The following is a 19,434-nucleotide window of genomic DNA, read 5'->3' as shown; positions in this document are numbered from 1 at the left end:
TTCATGATAGTCATACATTTGAGTCAATATATTTCACCTTTATCTATGAAAAAATCAAAAATTTACCCAAAATTTTGAAAAATTAGCAATTTTTAACATTTCAATTTCTCTGCTTTTAAAACAGAAAGTGATACCTCATAAAATATTTATTACTTAACCTTCCCCATATGTCTACTTTATGTTGGCATCATTTTGGAAATGTCATTTAATTTTTTTAGGATGTTAGAAGCAATTCTTAAAATTTTTAAGAAAATTGCTAAAACCCATTTTTTAAGGACCAGTTCAGGTCTGAAGTCACTTTGTGGAGCTTACATAGTGGATACCCCCATAAATGATCCCATTGTAGAAACTACACCCCTCAAGTTACTCAAAACTAATTTTACAAACTTTGTTAACCCTTTTAAAGAAATGGAGATCAAAGTTTAAAATTTCACTTTTTTGGCAGATTTTCCATTTGAATCCATTTTTTTTCTTTAACACATCGAGGGTTAACAGCCAAACAAAACTAAATATTTATTACCCTTATTCTGTGGTTTACAGAAACACCCCACATGTGGTCATAAACTGCTGTATGGGCACACTGCAGGGCGCAGAAGAAAAGGAGCGCCACATGGTTTTTGGAAGGCAGATTTTGCTGAACTGATTTTTAGATGCCATGTCCCATTTGAAGCCCCCCTGAACTGTATACACAGCGCTCGGTGAGCGATCTAGAAGGCAGGGACACAGCGCTCGAAGGCAGGGACACAGCGCTCGGTGAGCGATCTAGAAGGCAGCTCTATAGTGTAGTGGTTAACATTCTGGGCTGTAATGTAGAAGGTTGTGCGTTCAAATCCTGTCAGAAACTTTTCAGAAATAGAGGCTAAATTAGATATAAATACACTGACTCGAGCACACTGGTCGATGTGCCGAGCATAGCGATGCTCGAACTGAACTGGTCTTCGGCATGCTCAATAAATTAACTTTCTATTTACAGGATACAGCTATTATACCTAGTTAAATTATCATTAGGACATGTTCACATGATGGATTTTCCACATTTCCAAAATTAGCATGTAATGTGTTTCCAATCCTCCACCCATTTTTTTTTTATTGGAAAGCCGCACTGTAGTTTGTCATAAAAATTTCTGCAACAAATCTGCTTGATGTGCACAACATCCAGGGCAACTCTGCATTTGATACGTTTGGGTTTGGTGAAGATTCGCACATCTGTGGTTTTTTACTGTTATGGATTTTTTATTTTTTTTGCAGAGAGCCAAGCCTTTAGTAGTAACAATGTCCCCGTTGCTCCTACAGCAGGGGTCACAAACCTCAAGCACTCCAGCTATTCTGAAACTACAATTCCCAGAATCCTCCTTTCACTTCTATAACTGTTACAAGAACAACAAAGTGTTCATGTTGGGAGTTGTAGTTTCACAGCAGCTGGAGTGTCGAAGGTTGCTGATCCTTGTCCCAGAGGCTAATTTACGTATAATAAAACATTATTTTACTCAGCAATGTGGGGACATATGAACATGGGACCAACACAGATGTCGTCAGCAGCCAAGTGCACATGTAACAGGTCAGCCAGTTTCATAGGTACAAATCTGCTGACAGATGCCCTTTAATCCTTTTTCTGGGATAGTGGGTAAACAAATACAAGTGGTTTCTTTATACCCCTGTTGGCTAGCTAGCTGTGCACCTAGAAATGATGGTGTACAGAACAGATACAGCTTAATGCCAATTAATTCAACATGCCTGCTGTTTGAAATTTGTTTTCCCCCCACCTTTCTTTCCAGTAACATTCAAAAAGAGGTAAATGAAGTCAATAGAATAATTTAATTGATATATCTGTTAGAGATAAGCAAATCAATTCTAAATTAATTAAAACATGCCTTATCATTTGAGAATCAGTATGAAGATAATACTGAAGTATAAGCATAAGCCATCCGGCCAGTAGAAATAGTAGTAGGCCGCAGTTCTCCAGGGCTTCTGATAGGTGCCACATTATTATTGAGGACAAAGAGGCTGAGATTGTGGATTGGATAACTTACTCCTCTTTTTAGTCACAGCAGGCTGATGTTGAGGTCATCCGAGTCTGACACAAAGCCTTGGAGCCAGGATCACAACATTCCTCCTGCTCGTCGTCTTGAATATTTTCTGTCTTTACTGCACCCTCTTAGTGGGGCATATTTTTTTTTCTTAAGAAGCAATAGAACCCGACCGTGTACGCTAGACTATAATCAAGAGAGTCTCCCTGTTAATGAGTTGTGTGAGAAACATAAGCATTTGGGATTGCCAGGGTCACATATGCTTCTATTATGATCAACTTGGGAAATGGTAATGCCGCTCATACTCTGGGGGCAGGCTCAAAAAATTCCAGACCTAAGCCAAGGTCAGCTGCCACTAGCTCTGTACAAACAACTCCCATCTGGCATTTTTTCTCCATAGTGCTGGAAGACAAAAACTTTGCAATGTCCTAGATCTGTATGGTGAAAATAAGCCATGTGCCTTCAAAGACAAATATAGGCACCATTGCAGCACATAAAGCAGCATCACCAGATCCTGTGGGAAAATAGAAGTGACTAGCGCAACAGGAGTATGTAGTATTCTACACTGCAATGGAATAGTGTGGTGGTGCACGGGTCCGTGGTCTGGCGTCCCAGGAAACAGCAATGTAGAAAGGACCGGCACTCATCCGTACCTTTATGAATGCTGAATTTAGTGGTCACATATCATAAGTGACGCGTTTCGGCACTGAGAGTGCCTTCATCAGACTGTGCATACATATTAACAAAACATTCCTTTAAATAGACCGCCAAAATACAAAGGAACTTATGTCATTGAAGAAACCCTGCCCCCCAAGTGATACAATAGAAAACAATTGCATGGATACATACATAAAGAGATGCACGAAGAACTAATAGGTAGACAATACAAATCGACTGGATAAAGTCCATGCATTCATAGTATCATTGTGTTTCAACTCCACTAAAAGAGAAGCATATCGAAAAATCTGTGGATCACTACAGCTGATTTATGGATTTAAGGTGCTCTTGGTTTAAGTGACCCACCCGGTCACTAAAAATTGTATAAAATGTATAAGGATTAAACCAGGCACTCAAATATGGATAATAGGTCAAAATTTTAATCAAATATAAAATATATCGATATACTCATAAAATGCAATATAAAATACAATATAAAATGACATAGAAATTCACATAAGGATAACCATAAATTACTAGCAGCAATGTGGCCAATAGTTATAGCAGCTAAAGTTGGAATAACCACAATCCGGACAAAGGTCTATATAAAATTCCAGGCGGTTTTAAGTTCCAGGCGGTTTTAAGTTAAAGGACCGCACCCTTGATTGTAGCCAGAACCAGCCTGGATGGTTGAAGTTCAGACAGCCGCAATTGTTATGTCAGTCTTTAGAGAAAACCGCAATCCCAAGTGTATTAAAACGGGTCTTGTGAAACATTCACCGATCCTACTCGGTTTAAGGTAAAGGTGACTGTGCACTAAGGTGGCGTCCCACCTATTCAAGCAATTTTACAGCTTTACCTTGGTCGATGTTGCTTTGTCCTATGTCCGGACCCAAAGGAGATATGCTGTGGATGCCGAGTCAACCTTGTGTCTGCTCACAGAACTATGTTTGTGGCTCTTTCTTCCGGTGCTCGTTCCTTTTAATCACAGCTCTTTAAACTTGAAGTCCAGGGGAGCTACTGTCCCAGCATGCCGGTATGAGGTGTCGGACCATACGCGTTTCGGGGTTCTCTGAATAGCCCCTTCCTCAGTGGTAACCACTGAGGAAGGGGCTATTCAGAGAACCCCGAAACGCGTATGGTCCGACACCTCATACCGGCATGCTGGGACAGTAGCTCCCCTGGACTTCAAGTTTAAAGAGCTGTGATTAAAAGGAACGAGCACCGGAAGAAAGAGCCACAAACATAGTTCTGTGAGCAGACACAAGGTTGACTCGGCATCCACAGCATATCTCCTTTGGGTCCGGACATAGGACAAAGCAACATCGACCAAGGTAAAGCTGTAAAATTGCTTGAATAGGTGGGACGCCACCTTAGTGCACAGTCACCTTTACCTTAAACCGAGTAGGATCGGTGAATGTTTCACAAGACCCGTTTTAATACACTTGGGATTGCGGTTTTCTCTAAAGACTGACATAACAATTGCGGCTGTCTGAACTTCAACCATCCAGGCTGGTTCTGGCTACAATCAAGGGTGCGGTCCTTTAACTTAAAACCGCCTGGAACTTAAAACCGCCTGGAATTTTATATAGACCTTTGTCCGGATTGTGGTTATTCCAACTTTAGCTGCTATAACTATTGGCCACATTGCTGCTAGTAATTTATGGTTATCCTTATGTGAATTTCTATGTCATTTTATATTGTATTTTATATTGCATTTTATGAGTATATCGATATATTTTATATTTGATTAAAATTTTGACCTATTATCCATATTTGAGTGCCTGGTTTAATCCTTATACATAAAAGAGAAGCATATAGAACCATGTTAGGAACTTGATTCATAGGAAACCACATACATTGTAATCACGGTTGAGGCCTCTTGGTTCCATCGTTTGCAAATGGTGGATCCAATAAGCCTGCCTTTTCAATAACATTTTATTTATGTCACATCCCCGGCGAGGTAGTGAGACACCTTCAATAATCTGGAAACGTAATTGTGCTACAGCATGTTTCTTCTGGTGAAAATGGTATGGTATGGAGGTAAGTAGATTGCCCTTTCTTATAGTAGACTTGGGTTTACTAAGCCCATCGTTCATTCTCATTGAGATCTCCCCTATGTACAATAGGCTGCAGGGACCATTCAATATACAAATCACAAATCGACCATCGCATGTAAACATGCCTCGTACCAGTATGGATGGATAAAATGTGTGCCTTTCATCACACTCGAGCAGTTTACACAATTCAAACACGGAAAGGTTCCTTGTCTCGGAGAAGACAACACACTCTGCCTCAATTCTGCGCTGACTATTCTGTCTTTAATATTGTCCGCTCTCTTGTAGCACATCATAGGTGGTTGTTTGAACTCCGTTATCTATGGATATGATCGGGAAATGACATGCCAGTGTTTATTAACCACTCCTCTTATTTTCTGAATCCAGGGATGATATTTCATAACCAATGGGATCCATGGCTCTTTTTTAGGTTTATCTTCCTGTACAGTGTCAACCCTATTCTTCTGTTCCTGCAATAGATGTATGGGATAACCTCTATCCTTGAATTTTATAGTCATTTCATCAAGTCTCATCCCACGAGTCTCTGCGTCACTCACAATGCACTTAACACTTTGGTATTGGAAGTAGAGGAGAGACTTCTTAGTGGACGCTGGATGGTTACCAGTAAAAGTGAGTAAGCTATTACAATCAGTGCTCTTTATAAATAGATCAGTGTGTGCTCTACCGTCCTTCCCTTTTATAACCCAAGTGTCCAAAAAAGAGATTTGATTGTCATGGTGCAGGGTAAACTGTAACTCCGTCTAAATACAGTTGAGAAAATCTGCAAATTGCCTGAGGGATCGAACGTTGCCTCGCCATACACAAAAAATATTGTCGATAAAGCAACGCCAAAAAATACAATGCTGTAAATATAAATGATTGGAATAAATAAATTCACTTTTAAAATATGCCATGTAGCAATTTGCGTAGGGCGGTGCGACGTTCGATCCCATCGCGGTCCCGCGGCGCTGTTCATAAAAGGAATCCTGGAAAAGAAAATAATTCTCCTCCAATACAACTTTCAAGAGTGAAAGAAAAAATATTTTTCTGTCTCCCCATATGTGCTAGATGCTAAGAGATTTCAGACCGCATTAATACCCTTCTCATGTGTAATGGACGTCTACAAACTGCATACATCAAAAGTGACCAGTATGCAGTCTTTATCCAAGTCGAGGAACTTAATTTCAGATAAAAAAAAGCCCAGTGTCACGTAGGTAAGAAGGTGACATTTTTATCAATGGTGTGAAAACTTTCTATAGAAAAATTACTGGCGGGGAGAGAATGGAGTCGGTTGATGCCACAATGTCATCTCCCGATCATATCCATAGATAATGGAGTTCAAACAACCACCTATGATGTGCTACAAGAGAGCTGACCTATTGTAAGTAGGTGAGACCTCAATGAGAATGAAAGATAGGCTCAGTAAACACAAGTCTACTATTAGAAAGGTCAATTTACTACTCCCCATACCATACCATTTTTACCAGCAGTAACATGCTATAGCACAATTACATTTCCAGATTATTGAAGGTGTCTCACTACCTCACCGGGGAGTTGACAGAAATAAAATGTTATTGAAAAGGCAGGCTTATTGGATCCACCATTTGCAAACGATGGAACCAAGAGGCCTCAACCGTGATTACAATGTATGTGGTTTCCTATGAATCAAGTTCCTAACATGGTTCTATATTCTTCTCTTTTAGCGGAGTTGAAACACAATATTACTATGAATACATGGACTTTATCCAGCCGATTTGTATTGTTTACCTATTAGTTCTTCGTGCATCTCTTTATGTATGTATCTATGTAATTGTTTTCTATTGTTTCACTTGGGCGGCGGGTTTTCTTTAATGACGTCAGTTCCTTTGTATTTTGGCGGCCTATTTAAAGGAATGTTTTGTTAATATGTATGTACAGTCTGATGAAGGCACGCTTAGTGCCGAAACGAGTCACTTATGATATGTGACCAATAAATTCATTATTCAAAAAGCTACTACGGGTGAGTGCCGGTCCTTTCTACGTAGCGTATCAGGAGTGTCTTCCTTCTCCTGATCTTTTTTTGCCATATCCACATACAGTACAGTGTCTTTTCTATCATAAGTTAATGCTTCTCCTGCTCAGAATACTTTGCCTCCGCTCCGTTGTGAACTATTGATAAGAGAATCTGTGGCCAGAAACAACTCTATGTCCCTAGCAATCCAATAGTGTGCAAGCTTAACCCCCACCTGGTCAAGTTGCTGGTGGTGTAGTCACTGCCGTACCACTTAGTAGATTCTACTTCCTTTAGGGAACTGACGGTATACGCTCAGCCTCTGTGCCTTGTATTGTCATTTGGAGGAGAATTGAGCCATTCCTTGCAATTATCCTTTCAGAGAATGTAATGTCTTTCCCTTCCTCCTATCATATATATATATAAACTGAAGTGTTGTCATGCAGTGCTAAAGCTGATCAACCTGTGCAAGAGTAGCCCCATAGCTGATCAGTTGCTAAAGTGTATTACAAATCCTGCTGGCTGTCTCCCCATGAACTCCAACTGGGCAAGGTGGTCAGCGACAATGGTAGGAACATCATAGTTGTGCTGCATTTGAAGAAAATAATGCATGCTCCCTGCATGGCGCACATGATAAAATTAGTGGGTCAACACTTTTTTATAAAGTACAGAGGGTGCTGGCCATGTCCAGGAGACTATCTTCGCATTTCAGTTATTTTTATGTGGCAATGAACTGCTTCCAAGACTTGCAGTTATAGAACATTATTCCATTGTACTGCTTAATCCATAACTTTCCAACTTGCTAGAAGTTCACCATATATCATGCACCAGACCACCACAGCAGGGAGCATGTGTTGTTTCAAGGTCAGGCAGTGGCATTTTATTCGAAATCCTCGCCATGTACTCAGGTCCTTCAAAGAGGCCACCAGATTTGTCAGTAGGAACAACTATGACATCAGCTATGTCAACTCCTGATATTTATCTTAGAGCAATCAATCCGATGATGAAACAAGGGTTGATGAAAGAACAGCTTCCCCATCTTACTGGCCACCCTGTAGCTGAGCGCGTGAGGAGCTACCTCTGGATTAGGATGACGAGCTACCACTGGAGAAAGAGGAGGAGCCCAAGTAGAAGGAGTTGCTGGTGCAGGAGGATGAGACTGCTGCTGCTGATGATGATGACACTGGCCATGATGACCAATCATATCAGTAGGGGCAGAGACGAAAAATAACTGGGTCCTCTGCCAGGCTGGCATAAAATTTCAAGCTGTATACTTGCTTGCTTATGTAATGGCCGGTGTATGCTTACCATAAAGCAATCTGATTACTACTGAATAGCCATGTTTTTAGACTCTCACTTTTAAAGCAAAATGTTGCTGAAAGCGAGGCCAAATTGTCTTACTACCAGGATATACTGAATGCACAGCTTGCTGCAGCTTTCAGCGAACAGATCCCTGCCATCCACATTTCTGACCAGGCGACCTCTTTTTCCCCATTGTATTCAAACACCATCTGCTCCTAATTAAGGACAATTTATGGAATGTTTTTAATTTTAAAAAGCATAATAAATGTGATGGTGCAGTGTGTTTATAAACATGCTGTTTTCAACACCAGCAACCATGCATTTACTGTTATATATGTCAGAGTCACTCTGGCATTATTTGCTATTGCTGTCATTGTATCTAAGAGCTGTAAAATGTTGTATCTAGGAGACTTTAGAATGTCATAAACTAATTTACAGGCAAATCAAATCACATTTGATTTGTGTAGAATTGATTTGTCCACAAATCACACTTTTTGAAAAATGTTCTGAATTGGAGACAACTACAAAATTGACAAAATTATAGATAAAGTGTAACAAAAAACATGATTTGACAAGCCTTTGTTTATCCTTGTGGTACAGTCCTGGGTTCAAAATCTGACCAAGAGCAACATCTGCATTAAATTTGGTTTCCTTGTTTGCATGGGTCTCCTTTAATTTAGGTACTGCGGTTTCCTTCCACAAACCAAAAATAACATACTTATAGATTACTTTGGAATTTTGATCATAAACTCAAGTGGGGACAGTGAGCTATAACAATCTATGTAACGTGTTATGGAATAAGTCAGCCTTATATAAATGAATGAAATAAATATATGTACGATTTGGAAGTTTATTAATTTTGAAGTAGTAGTTCTGGGTGTCAAAAAACTTTATTGCATGTTAAGATGCTGGTATATACCAGATTGTATCATAAAAAGGGGTTTTGTTGTCCACAATAACCAAAACAGCTGCACCAATGTAACGGATCTCCTAGCACCCCGACCGGGTACCTCCGTCGATAGATGCTCCTAGTGCTTTCCGAGGACTCCAAGCACTCCACTTGACACCGTACGCCCTGCAGACCCCACGAACCGCCGCAGCTTGGTTGGGGTCTCACCATCCTCCACCCACGCTGGACCTACGACAAGGCTCCAGTGGGTGAACCTCTCCTACAGCCAGAGAGCAGGAACAGCTCTTACAAGAGCTAGTAGTTATGCCAGGGGAGTATAGCAAATCTTCAGCGTATAGCAATCCCCCAGTTTGATCAGTTATCCAAACACCAGTCTCAGCATGATGAAGGATAAAACAGGAACACTTTATTGAGGGCTACCCGCCCGTATTTATGCAGGTCCCCATCTGGTGGCCACGCCCTTAGGGGACCAGAATGGAGACTGCGACACAGGACAGATATGCAGAAATTCAGGATACACAGACACAACACATCCCCACAATGCATCATGGTTTCCTCCTCTCTGCCTGGCGACACCCGAGGAGCAATCCAATTATGTCTCAGGACAAAGGGAAAACACCAATACACACGTGGAGACAACAGGACAGGAATCACCACCCAAACACACAATGGCACACCCTCCCAGCAAACACAGACATTTAACATATCCCCAGATAGCTCAAGTCTGAGTGCATATCATTAGGTGAATGGCACTCAGAATACACGAATACAATAATATTAGCTATCTGGGTGCCCTCACATAACATACAATTTAACCGAACGCATAATAACATAAACACAATTCCAAAGACAGATTTAAGCTGTGCGGCCGGCCTGTTTTCTTTAAAGTTAGTATGGGCCATAATCCTGAGGCAAGGAGGCTAGCAACCAGCCCCCTCCAAAACACCGTGGCGAGGTTGGTTTCGTCACACATCTCCCCCTTCCAGGGAAGACTAACCAGATACCTGACCTCACGGTCAGTACCTGAGTTAGTCTGGCAGTCCAACCACAACCCCATACTGGACCTGTTGAATTTTGGGGCCTGGCTCTGTTCCGTATGTCCCCAGCTGTTGAGTGGGCATCTGCGACTCCTTGCTGCCTTGTGGTTCTCCAGCTTGGAGCTGTAGGTACTTGGTGGGCAGAGGCCGACTGCGCTCTGCCCAGATGCCAGCTCTTCCGCTGGGGTCGCTTGTGGGGAGTCCGGCTCTGAAGAAGAGGATAGGGGAGGGCAGAGGCCGACTGCGCTCTGCCCAGAGGCCAGCTCTTCCGCTGGGGTAGCCTGTGGGAAGTCCGGCTCTGGAGTAGAGGATAGGGGAGGGCAGAGGCCGACTGCGCTCTGCCCAGATGCCAGCACTTCCGCTGGGGTAGCCTGTGGGATGTCCGGCTCTGGAGAAGAGGATAGAGGAGGGCAGAGGCCTGACGGCGCTCTGCCCTGATGCCAGCTCTTCCGCTGGGAAGAAATCAGTGGGTAGCACAGGCTCATCCCCTGCCCCCAGAACTCTGTTGGGAAGTAGCTGGGAAGGGGAGGGCTCGCTTACCTCCTCCTCCTGGTATCCCTGCGGAGATGGATGGGGATCTGGACCGACTGTCCAGCATCCCTGTAGGACTGGCACCGAGCCCGCGGTCTCATCTGCGCCCATGCAGAGGGGCTTGTGTTCCCCTTTTCCCGGTATCTCCGGCTGCTGGTGGAAGGTGAGGCCGGTTGCCTCTCCTCCCCAGGACTCTGGTTGCTGTAAGGCAGAGGGACCCCGCATCTCCTCCCCCTGGAACTCAGGTTGCCGCTGGGGAGAGAGACCGGTTGTCTCCTCTCCCTGTGATATGCACTGCCGCTGGAGATCTGGGCAGGCGGCCCAGCATCCCTGTAGGGCCAGTAGAGAGACCTCGGTCCCATCTCCACCTGCCATCTGTGGGTCCTCCCAGGACCAGTCTGTGAGGTCCCTCAACATTTGCGAGTCAGGATCACCTGCGTCCACACCTGGCAACTCCGGCTGCTGCTGAGGGTCTGGGCCAGCATCCCAGCATCCCGGTGGAGAGCCCTCGGTCCCTTCTCCACCTGCCTGTTGTGGTTCCTCACAGGACCAGTCTATGAGGACCCCTACCTCTGTAGCTGGTACTGAAGCAGGGGATACTTCAGTCGGGTCTTCCCAGCTGTAGGGTTGTAGGTCTGGGACTGCCACCCAGCTCTCTGGCAGTGTATATTGGGACCGAATTGAGCTGAAGAAGTATTGGTAGTCCTGCTCCAGCTCCCACTCCTTTGTGACTAGAGATGCCAGGTCTTGTCTCACCTCTCTCGCTGTAGCCCAATCATGCATAGCCTCTCTGTAGTCATAGATATCCCAGAACCGGGACTCTCCAGCATCTCCGAACTCCGGTTCTGCGAAGGCCTCAAACAACAGGCCAGGGCCATCATAATCCTCACCCTCGGGTCTGTCGTGCTCAGCCATCCAGGGAGAGTGCCGAATCACATACCACCAGAGTGCCTGGTAGGCGTCATCTAGCCAAAGCTCCTTCCATACCAGGCTCTCCAGTTCTGTCACCCACTCATTCAGGGGCTCCTCTCCCAGAAGGGGCATTCGCAGGGCCACTCGCATCCGCAACTGCTGCTCCTCACTGGGGAGACACTCGCCCCGCCGACGCTGTACATCTTCCAGGGCCTCGTGCCAGACGCCTTTCCGGACTGCATCCCTCCAGTCCGGGTCATCATCCTCCTCGTAGTGGAACGCTGTTCGAAGACTAGCCGATTCCATCCTGCTGTAGCCAGGGGCGCTGTACGGATACTAGCGTTGCCCTCAATATACTCCACGAACGGTGTCTCCGAGCTGCTTCTCCTCACACTAGGACGCCATCCCACTGCTTGCCACCAATGTAACGGATCTCCTAGCACCCCGACCGGGTACCTCCGTCGATAGATGCTCCTAGTGCTTTCCGAGGACTCCAAGCACTCCACTTGACACCGTACGCCCTGCAGACCCCACGAACCGCCGCAGCTTGGTTGGGGTCTCACCGTCCTCCACCCACGCTGGACCTACGACAAGGCTCCAGGCTCCAGTGGGTGAACCTCTCCTACAGCCAGAGAGCAGGAACAGCTCTTACAAGAGCTAGTAGTTATGCCAGGGGAGTATAGCAAATCTTCAGCGTATAGCAATCCCCCAGTTTGATCAGTTATCCAAACACCAGTCTCAGCATGATGAAGGATAAAACAGGAACACTTTATTGAGGGCTACCCGCCCGTATTTATGCAGGTCCCCATCTGGTGGCCACGCCCTTAGGGGACCAGAATGGAGACTGCGACACAGGACAGATATGCAGAAATTCAGGATACACAGACACAACACATCCCCACAATGCATCATGGTTTCCTCCTCTCTGCCTGGCGACACCCGAGGAGCAATCCAATTATGTCTCAGGACAAAGGGAAAACACCAATACACACGTGGAGACAACAGGACAGGAATCACCACCCAAACACACAATGGCACACCCTCCCAGCAAACACAGACATTTAACATATCCCCAGATAGCTCAAGTCTGAGTGCATATCATTAGGTGAATGGCACTCAGAATACACGAATACAATAATATTAGCTATCTGGGTGCCCTCACATAACATACAATTTAACCGAACGCATAATAACATAAACACAATTCCAAAGACAGATTTAAGCTGTGCGGCCGGCCTGTTTTCTTTAAAGTTAGTATGGGCCATAATCCTGAGGCAGGAGGCTAGCAACCAGCCCCCTCCAAAACACTGTGGCGAGGTTGGTTTCGTCACAAGCTGCTTTCACATGGTCACGGGTGGTCCTCAAATTGGTCCGTGTGTGGTCACATTTCCTAGATGGACCACAGCTCATAAGAGAGGAACTCACTATGTTACAGTGATCTATGGTGCTCTGAGTTCTAGCCCATCCCGTACTCACAATAGCATCAGAAGACTACAGGTCAGTAGCTATAATTAGATCACTATGATGCAGTGAGTTCACGTTGAATGACCTGTGGTCAGTTCGGTAGAAACGTCCGTAACATAGATCAAGTTATAGAGACCACACATAGCCACATACAGTAAAAGCAGCAAAACGCTGAAAAAAATTATAAGTGAACTCAGGTTGGGTGTTGTGGGCCAGTAAGACCATCACTTTCTCCCAGGTTAAGGAGAGACGTTCTTCAGCTTCCAGTAAAAGAACGTGGATTAGCAGTGAGTGCCCAACTGTTTTTTTTTACTATTTAATAACACAATATAGTCAGATAAAGGGAAGTTTAAAAGGATCAGTGGGGAGGGAGGAATTAATAAAAATGGGGTGGATTGGGGACACGAATCACTTAGAGGTCTTGGAGTCAGGAACACTGGGGAAAAATATCACAGGCAATAGGATAATGAATTCAATGGAATACACATGGGTGGAGCTTAAAAAAATAATGGATATTAAAGGGTACTTGCAGTATACACCTATATGGAAGAACATGAATTTAAAGGACGTACAAATGATTAGACCCTATATAGATTGGGAAAAAAAGGGGGTAAAAGATCTAGTTCAAATATTTGAGGAAGATAAATTGAAGCACTTAGCCACCTTAGTAAGGGAGTTTGGGATCCACCAAAAGGACAGTTATAAGTATCTCCAGCTTAAAAATACCGTTAGGTCATCAGTTAATTTAAATAAATATAAAAAAGAACAATCAAATAGAATAGATAAATTTACCAATGGAGGGGAAAAAAGAGGAACTACGGCAAAAAGATTTAGAATCTTGATGGATGCAAAGAAAGAACGGATCATAATATTAGCCAGAGGAAAGTGGGAAAAAGAGCTCTTATTTTTCACGGAAGAAAAATGAAATGATGTCCTTAGAAGTTATATTAAGGTGTCAGAAAGGGCCTCACATAAAATCTCCCAGTTTTTTATCGTCCACAGGCTACATCGATCTCCTTGGGCGTTAAAGAAAATAGGGGTTAGAGCCTCAGATAAGTGTCCAAAATGCAGGAGTGAGAAGGCCGATCTTATGCACTGTTTTTGGAGATGTCCTAAATTGTTAAGGTATTGGAAAGATATTCTAGAGATAACATCATTATTTTTGGGTATCCAAGTTTTGGAAGACCCAGCTGTCTGTATTTTGGGGGTCATGACACATCTTAAATTAAAAGTGGGACAGTGGCAGGAAGCAGTGCTCAATCTGATCAAACAGGAACAGGCGTTTGAGTGATACAGGGATAGAGATGAAAAAACTGATATAATATAGAAGAATTGGTTGATCCAGGGCCATGGTGTTTGAGTTTTTTTTTTCTTCTCTCTCTCTAAGGGAAAGGGAGAGAAATTCTCTCTCTCTCTCTCTCTCTCTCTCTCTCTCTCCAACCGGGTGGGGGGTGGGCTAAAATGTGAATACATGGATGATTATTGTAATGGACCTTTGGGACGGTGCGATATTGTATATTGTTTATGTTTTTGTATAACAGATAATAAAAGATTAATAAAAAAAATAAATACCATCACATTTTCAGCTTCTGCCCAATTTATTGGAAACACACTGTTTGGCAGTATATGGTCGCACACTCATTCTGCCACAGACCATAGTTCTGAAGAAGTTGCTCATGTTATTAAATCACTGATTTAACAAGACTTCCTCTTGTTATTTAAGAGGTTCTGCAGCAGCTAATGCTAAAGCAATAATGTGTTCTCTACTATAAATTATTACAAATGTTAAAAAATCACCTTGAAGTTTTGTGGTTTGTATGGAACCTCCTTTTAAAGCAATACCAAACCTAGAAATAAATGATAAAAGTTGCTGTCAGCCTTCAGCATTTTCTGTATGCTCCTCAAACACAGGCGCACACAGACTGGTTAAAAGGGCAGGGATTGACTATCATTTTGTCCAGCTGCAGACAGGGAAGAGGGGGAGCTTCTGCTCCAGGCAGTTGGCTCTCAGCCAGACACAGGACAGTGAGGAGGATGAGGGACATTTCTTCATGGTATTGTGACAGGCAGAGAAAGATTTATTGTATATTTTTCAGTTTTGACTGTAATATAAAAAAGTAGGATCAAATAAAAGGAGTTGAAAGGTGGAATTGTTGAGCTATTTTTGTGTATCTTTTAAGTTTAGTGCCCCTTTAACCCCTTCTACCCTGGGCCAGTTTTCACTTTCCTGCCCAGGCCTAATTTAGCAAATTTGACATGTGTCAATTTATGTGGCAATAACTTAGGAACACTTTACTACCAATTCCAAACCATTCTGGGATTGTTTTCTCATGACACATTGTACTTCATGACAGTGGTAAATTGAAGTCAATATGTTTCACCTTTATTTATATTAAAAAAATACAAAATTTACCAAAAAGTTGGAAAAAGTAGCAATTTCCAAAATTTCATTTTTTCTGCTTTTAAGGCCCCATGCACACGGCCGTGTTTCACAGCCGTGTGCGGGCCGTGGAACCGCGGCCTGGATCCCTCCTGAGAGCAGGAGCGCACGGCGTCACTGGTTGCTATGACGCCGTGCGCTCCCTGCTGCCGGCACAGTACAGTAATACACTGGTATGATCTATACCAGTGTATTACTGTACTGTGCCGGCAGCAGGGAGCGCACGGCGTCATAGCAACCAGTGACGCCGTGCGCTCCTGCTCTCAGGAGGGATCCAGGCCGCGGTTCCACGGCCCGCACACGGCTGTGAAACACGGCCGTGTGCATGGGGCCTAAGGCATATGTGATACCACATAAATAGTCATTACTTTACATTACCCATATGTCTACTTAATGTAGGCATTATTTTATAAAATCACTTTATTTTGTTATAGGATCTTAGATGCAATTTTTTACATTTTCAAGAACATTTCCAAAATCCATTTTTTTATGGACCAATTCAGTAATGAACTTACTTAGTGGGGTTTACTTAATAGAAAGCACCAATAAAGCATTTTAGAAACTACACCCCTTAAGTTATTCAAATCTGATTTTACAAACTTTGTTAACCCTTAAAGGTGTTTCAGAAGAATTAAAGGAAAATATGGGAGAAATTTCAATTTATTTTTTGCAGATTTTCAATTTCAATCCTTTTTTTTACTATAATACAGCAAAGGTTAACAGCCAACCAAAACTCAATATTTATTACCCTAATTCTGCAGTTTACAGAAACACTCCATATGTGGTTGTAAATTGCTGTATGGGCCCACCAAAGGACTTAGAAGGGAAGTAGCACCATATGGATTTTGGAAGGCATGTTTTACTGGAACAATTTAAGTGCAATGTCGCATTTGAAGACTGGTAACCCTAATTTGGAAAATACAACCCCCAAGGAATATTTCAAGGGGTGTAGTGAGCATTTTGTCCCAATAGGTGTTTCATAGAATTTAGAAGCACTTGTCCATGAAACTGTAAAATTACATATTTTACAAGAAAATTAGGCTTTAGGCCCAAATGTTTCATTCTCACAAGAGATAACAAGACAAAATGCACTCCAAAATGTCTTACCTATTTCCTTCTGAATTTATCAAAACACCCGAAATGTGCTCATATTCTACTGCATGGGTGCAAAGTAGGGCTGATTCCTCCTGATTCCTCCTGTTCCTGTAGCACTGCCATTGGCTGGAGCAGTTGTACCAGCAATGCAGCGCTGGCAGAGGATCCCAAACATTGGTGTCCTCTGCCTGACCTCAAGGGTGACCGTTGCTGTCTGGTTAAGCATCAGTCATCCCCTCCTGACCCCTGCTGGAGCTCCGTCACCGGCTTTTGCTGTGCAGGAACTGCGATTGCTCGGTTTGCACAGACCACCTAATTGCAGAGATCAAGGGTTGCAGAATGGCAGAAAAACCTCCTGGAGCTCTTAGCTAAAATGGCTGCCTGCTGAGCAGAGCAGACATTGTGCAATTAGGTGACCGGTGATTTGTTGCGCTGTACATTTACACTGGGCGGCAAACCACTTCCTGCTGCATTGTACATGCACAGCGCTGGGCATTAAGAGGTTAAGTGACTAAAGAGTGAACCAAAATTCTTACATCACATCTATAAGTATATATGTTTTATATACTTTATCTCGTGTGACTGTCTGGGGGATGTGGCTTAGCAGGGCATGGCTTAAGATATGACACTGTGAACCAGAATTGCACCAGAATTCAAAATTAAGGCAGAAGATAAGCTAATTAATATGTGTTATAAACTTAAGGTTCCTTAGATGAGACGATACAGAAGGCATATCAGATCAAGCTTTACATATCATGATTTTCCATATAAAACAAGACAAAGACAATTTCAATTGATATGTATGTACTATATTTTGACTATTCCATATCTGTAGAAATGGTCATGATATGTACTATATTTGACTTCAAGTAAACTTCAAAAACATTCTTATGTTTTAAGTCTTTTAATTATTTCTTATGTATTCTTTTTTTTTATTATTTCACATGAAGATGCACTCCCTTCGACTTCTGAGCCAAAACCAACCATCACAGATTTTCCAAAGTATGAGTGACAACTTCCGCCCAGTGCAACCACTTTTCCACCGAGGACTAAGAGGAAATCTTGATTTCAGTAAACCAGGTCGAAAATGTAAAGGAGCAAACTACAAACTTCATGGTATGGATAAACCCTTCATATCTAATTAGGATTTGGGAAAATAAGAAAAAGATTGGTACTGACAAAACACAGAATGACTCCAAAAAAGGTGTTCCTCTAAAAATGTACAAAATCACTATAGCAAATCAGTAACTTAGTAAATTAGTTAATAAGATCAGCAGCTGAAGTTCGTAATTATGTTTGTTTCACTTTTAGTGATGTAGAAAACACATGCACATAAGTGAAGCAGGAAATAGTGATATTCTTTAATATATGTAATGTCAGAAGATACAATCTCTTGGGGTTTGTGAAATTGGACAAACCCCAAGAGATGCCTAAACCTGCCCATGTTGGTCAAAATGGTTTAATTTATAAATTTTTGCAAACCATCACTCAGAATATATATGTGAATGATCATTCATGAGTAGAGATGAGTGAATCACACAAAATTCAATTTGGGTTCGATTCGGGTCCAAAAACATTCTACCCAAATTGAAAGTGCTCCAATTGGCATTGGAATTCAGATGCAACTCAAATTTATACAATGGATTCTTTCATCTCTATTCATGATGGCTGAAGGTACTGTAGGTTATTGTCTGCCAAAAATGAGATTTCTTTTATGGCACAAAAATTCAAGTCTATGGAATGATTGATCAACTACAGCCAGTCATTTTCCACTTACAAGTACAAGCATTTAGCTATGTCTAGAAGTTCCATAAATCTGAATGGAGAGGCATGCATGACCAGCACTACATTCAAACGGGGAACCATTCTTGTATTCAGTGGGGGGCCCCAGCAGTCTGACTTTAGCAAATCAGACACTTATCGCTTATTCTTTGGATAAGTTGTCTTAATGGCACAGCCCATTTAAGAATTGATAAAATGATCATAGGAAGGAGATAAGTAGACAAACAATCGCCAAGCCCTCCCATCGCAGTTCATTAGGAGTTTGGTAGTGTTAATGCCGCACCAAAAGGTTGGTATGGGATCCACTCCTCTCTATGTATGCCTCCACTCTATGTACGCCTGCACGAATATATGTGGGTAATAACTTTATAAAACATTTATGACCGAATCTGGCATATACAATATATTGGCCTAAAGTTCATGGAAACAAATATATTTCTTTTTACATTCTGTTTTAGCTCATACATATCTCTTTTCTCCCATTACAGTGGACAGGCCTCCGTCTTCCAAGAACTGAAAAATTTCTATTACTTTGTTCTAACCTGCCAAAATCCCAAAACAACTTTTTTCACAAGTACGGAGTGAATGGGAGTATTAATAACATTTTTTATGAAAATAAATAAATAAATGCCACAAGAGAAGATGCCGCTATACAATGTGTACTATTAGGGAAGAAGCTAAAGCTGACTGCCAGCACTCTAATCTCCATTCTGCACAGGACTTAATAAAGTTGAAGATATCCCCTCTATAAATTATTTTAAGAGGAAACAATGTAATTCCAAACACAAGTCCTGATAAATTATTCAACATCTAGGAAATGCACTGAAATGAACGTTTCCTGAAAATGCTTGTGTGAAAGTACACACTGTGCAGAATTGCTCTGTTCTGTTAAATGAACTTGCCTGCATTAATCCCCGGTCTGTGATCTCATTTAATGAAAAGCATGTAGGTGATCAGCAGGTGAAGGCAACAATATGGAAAAGCTGTAAATTCACACTTTCTAACATTTATGTTGCTAACAATAAAATAAACGTTCTACATTACAGATTTTTTTTAATCACTTTTATTGAGTAATCATATTGTGTAAGAATAAAAGGAACCAATAACTTATACTAGGACTCTTTTGGTTATGATAAGGTATAAAAGGAAAGAATGTGTTTGAAGGGTGAAGGTGCTCCTGATAATACATAGAAAGTGTTCAAATAAACGTTAGCAAACTGTATCTTTTCT

General features: G+C 42.3%; 1 protein-coding gene across 1 annotated transcript in view; it reads left to right on the top strand.

Annotated features, from left to right (window-relative positions):
• LOC122926661 (carbonic anhydrase-related protein 10-like) overlaps positions 1-18,721 on the top strand; it is a 493,040-nt gene extending 474,319 nt beyond the window's left edge. The window contains exons 8-9 of the mRNA XM_044278105.1: positions 17,373-17,538; positions 18,693-18,721. Coding sequence (XP_044134040.1) covers positions 17,373-17,538; positions 18,693-18,721 — 195 coding nt within the window. The remainder of the gene's footprint in view (positions 1-17,372; positions 17,539-18,692) is intronic.
• Positions 18,722-19,434: the final 713 nt, after the last annotated feature.

This window comes from Bufo gargarizans, chromosome 2 (assembly GCF_014858855.1).
Source record: "Bufo gargarizans isolate SCDJY-AF-19 chromosome 2, ASM1485885v1, whole genome shotgun sequence".
Lineage (NCBI taxonomy): Eukaryota > Metazoa > Chordata > Amphibia > Anura > Bufonidae > Bufo > Bufo gargarizans.
Note: the sequence above shows the minus strand (reverse complement) of the source record. Positions and strands in the feature narration are given on the sequence as shown.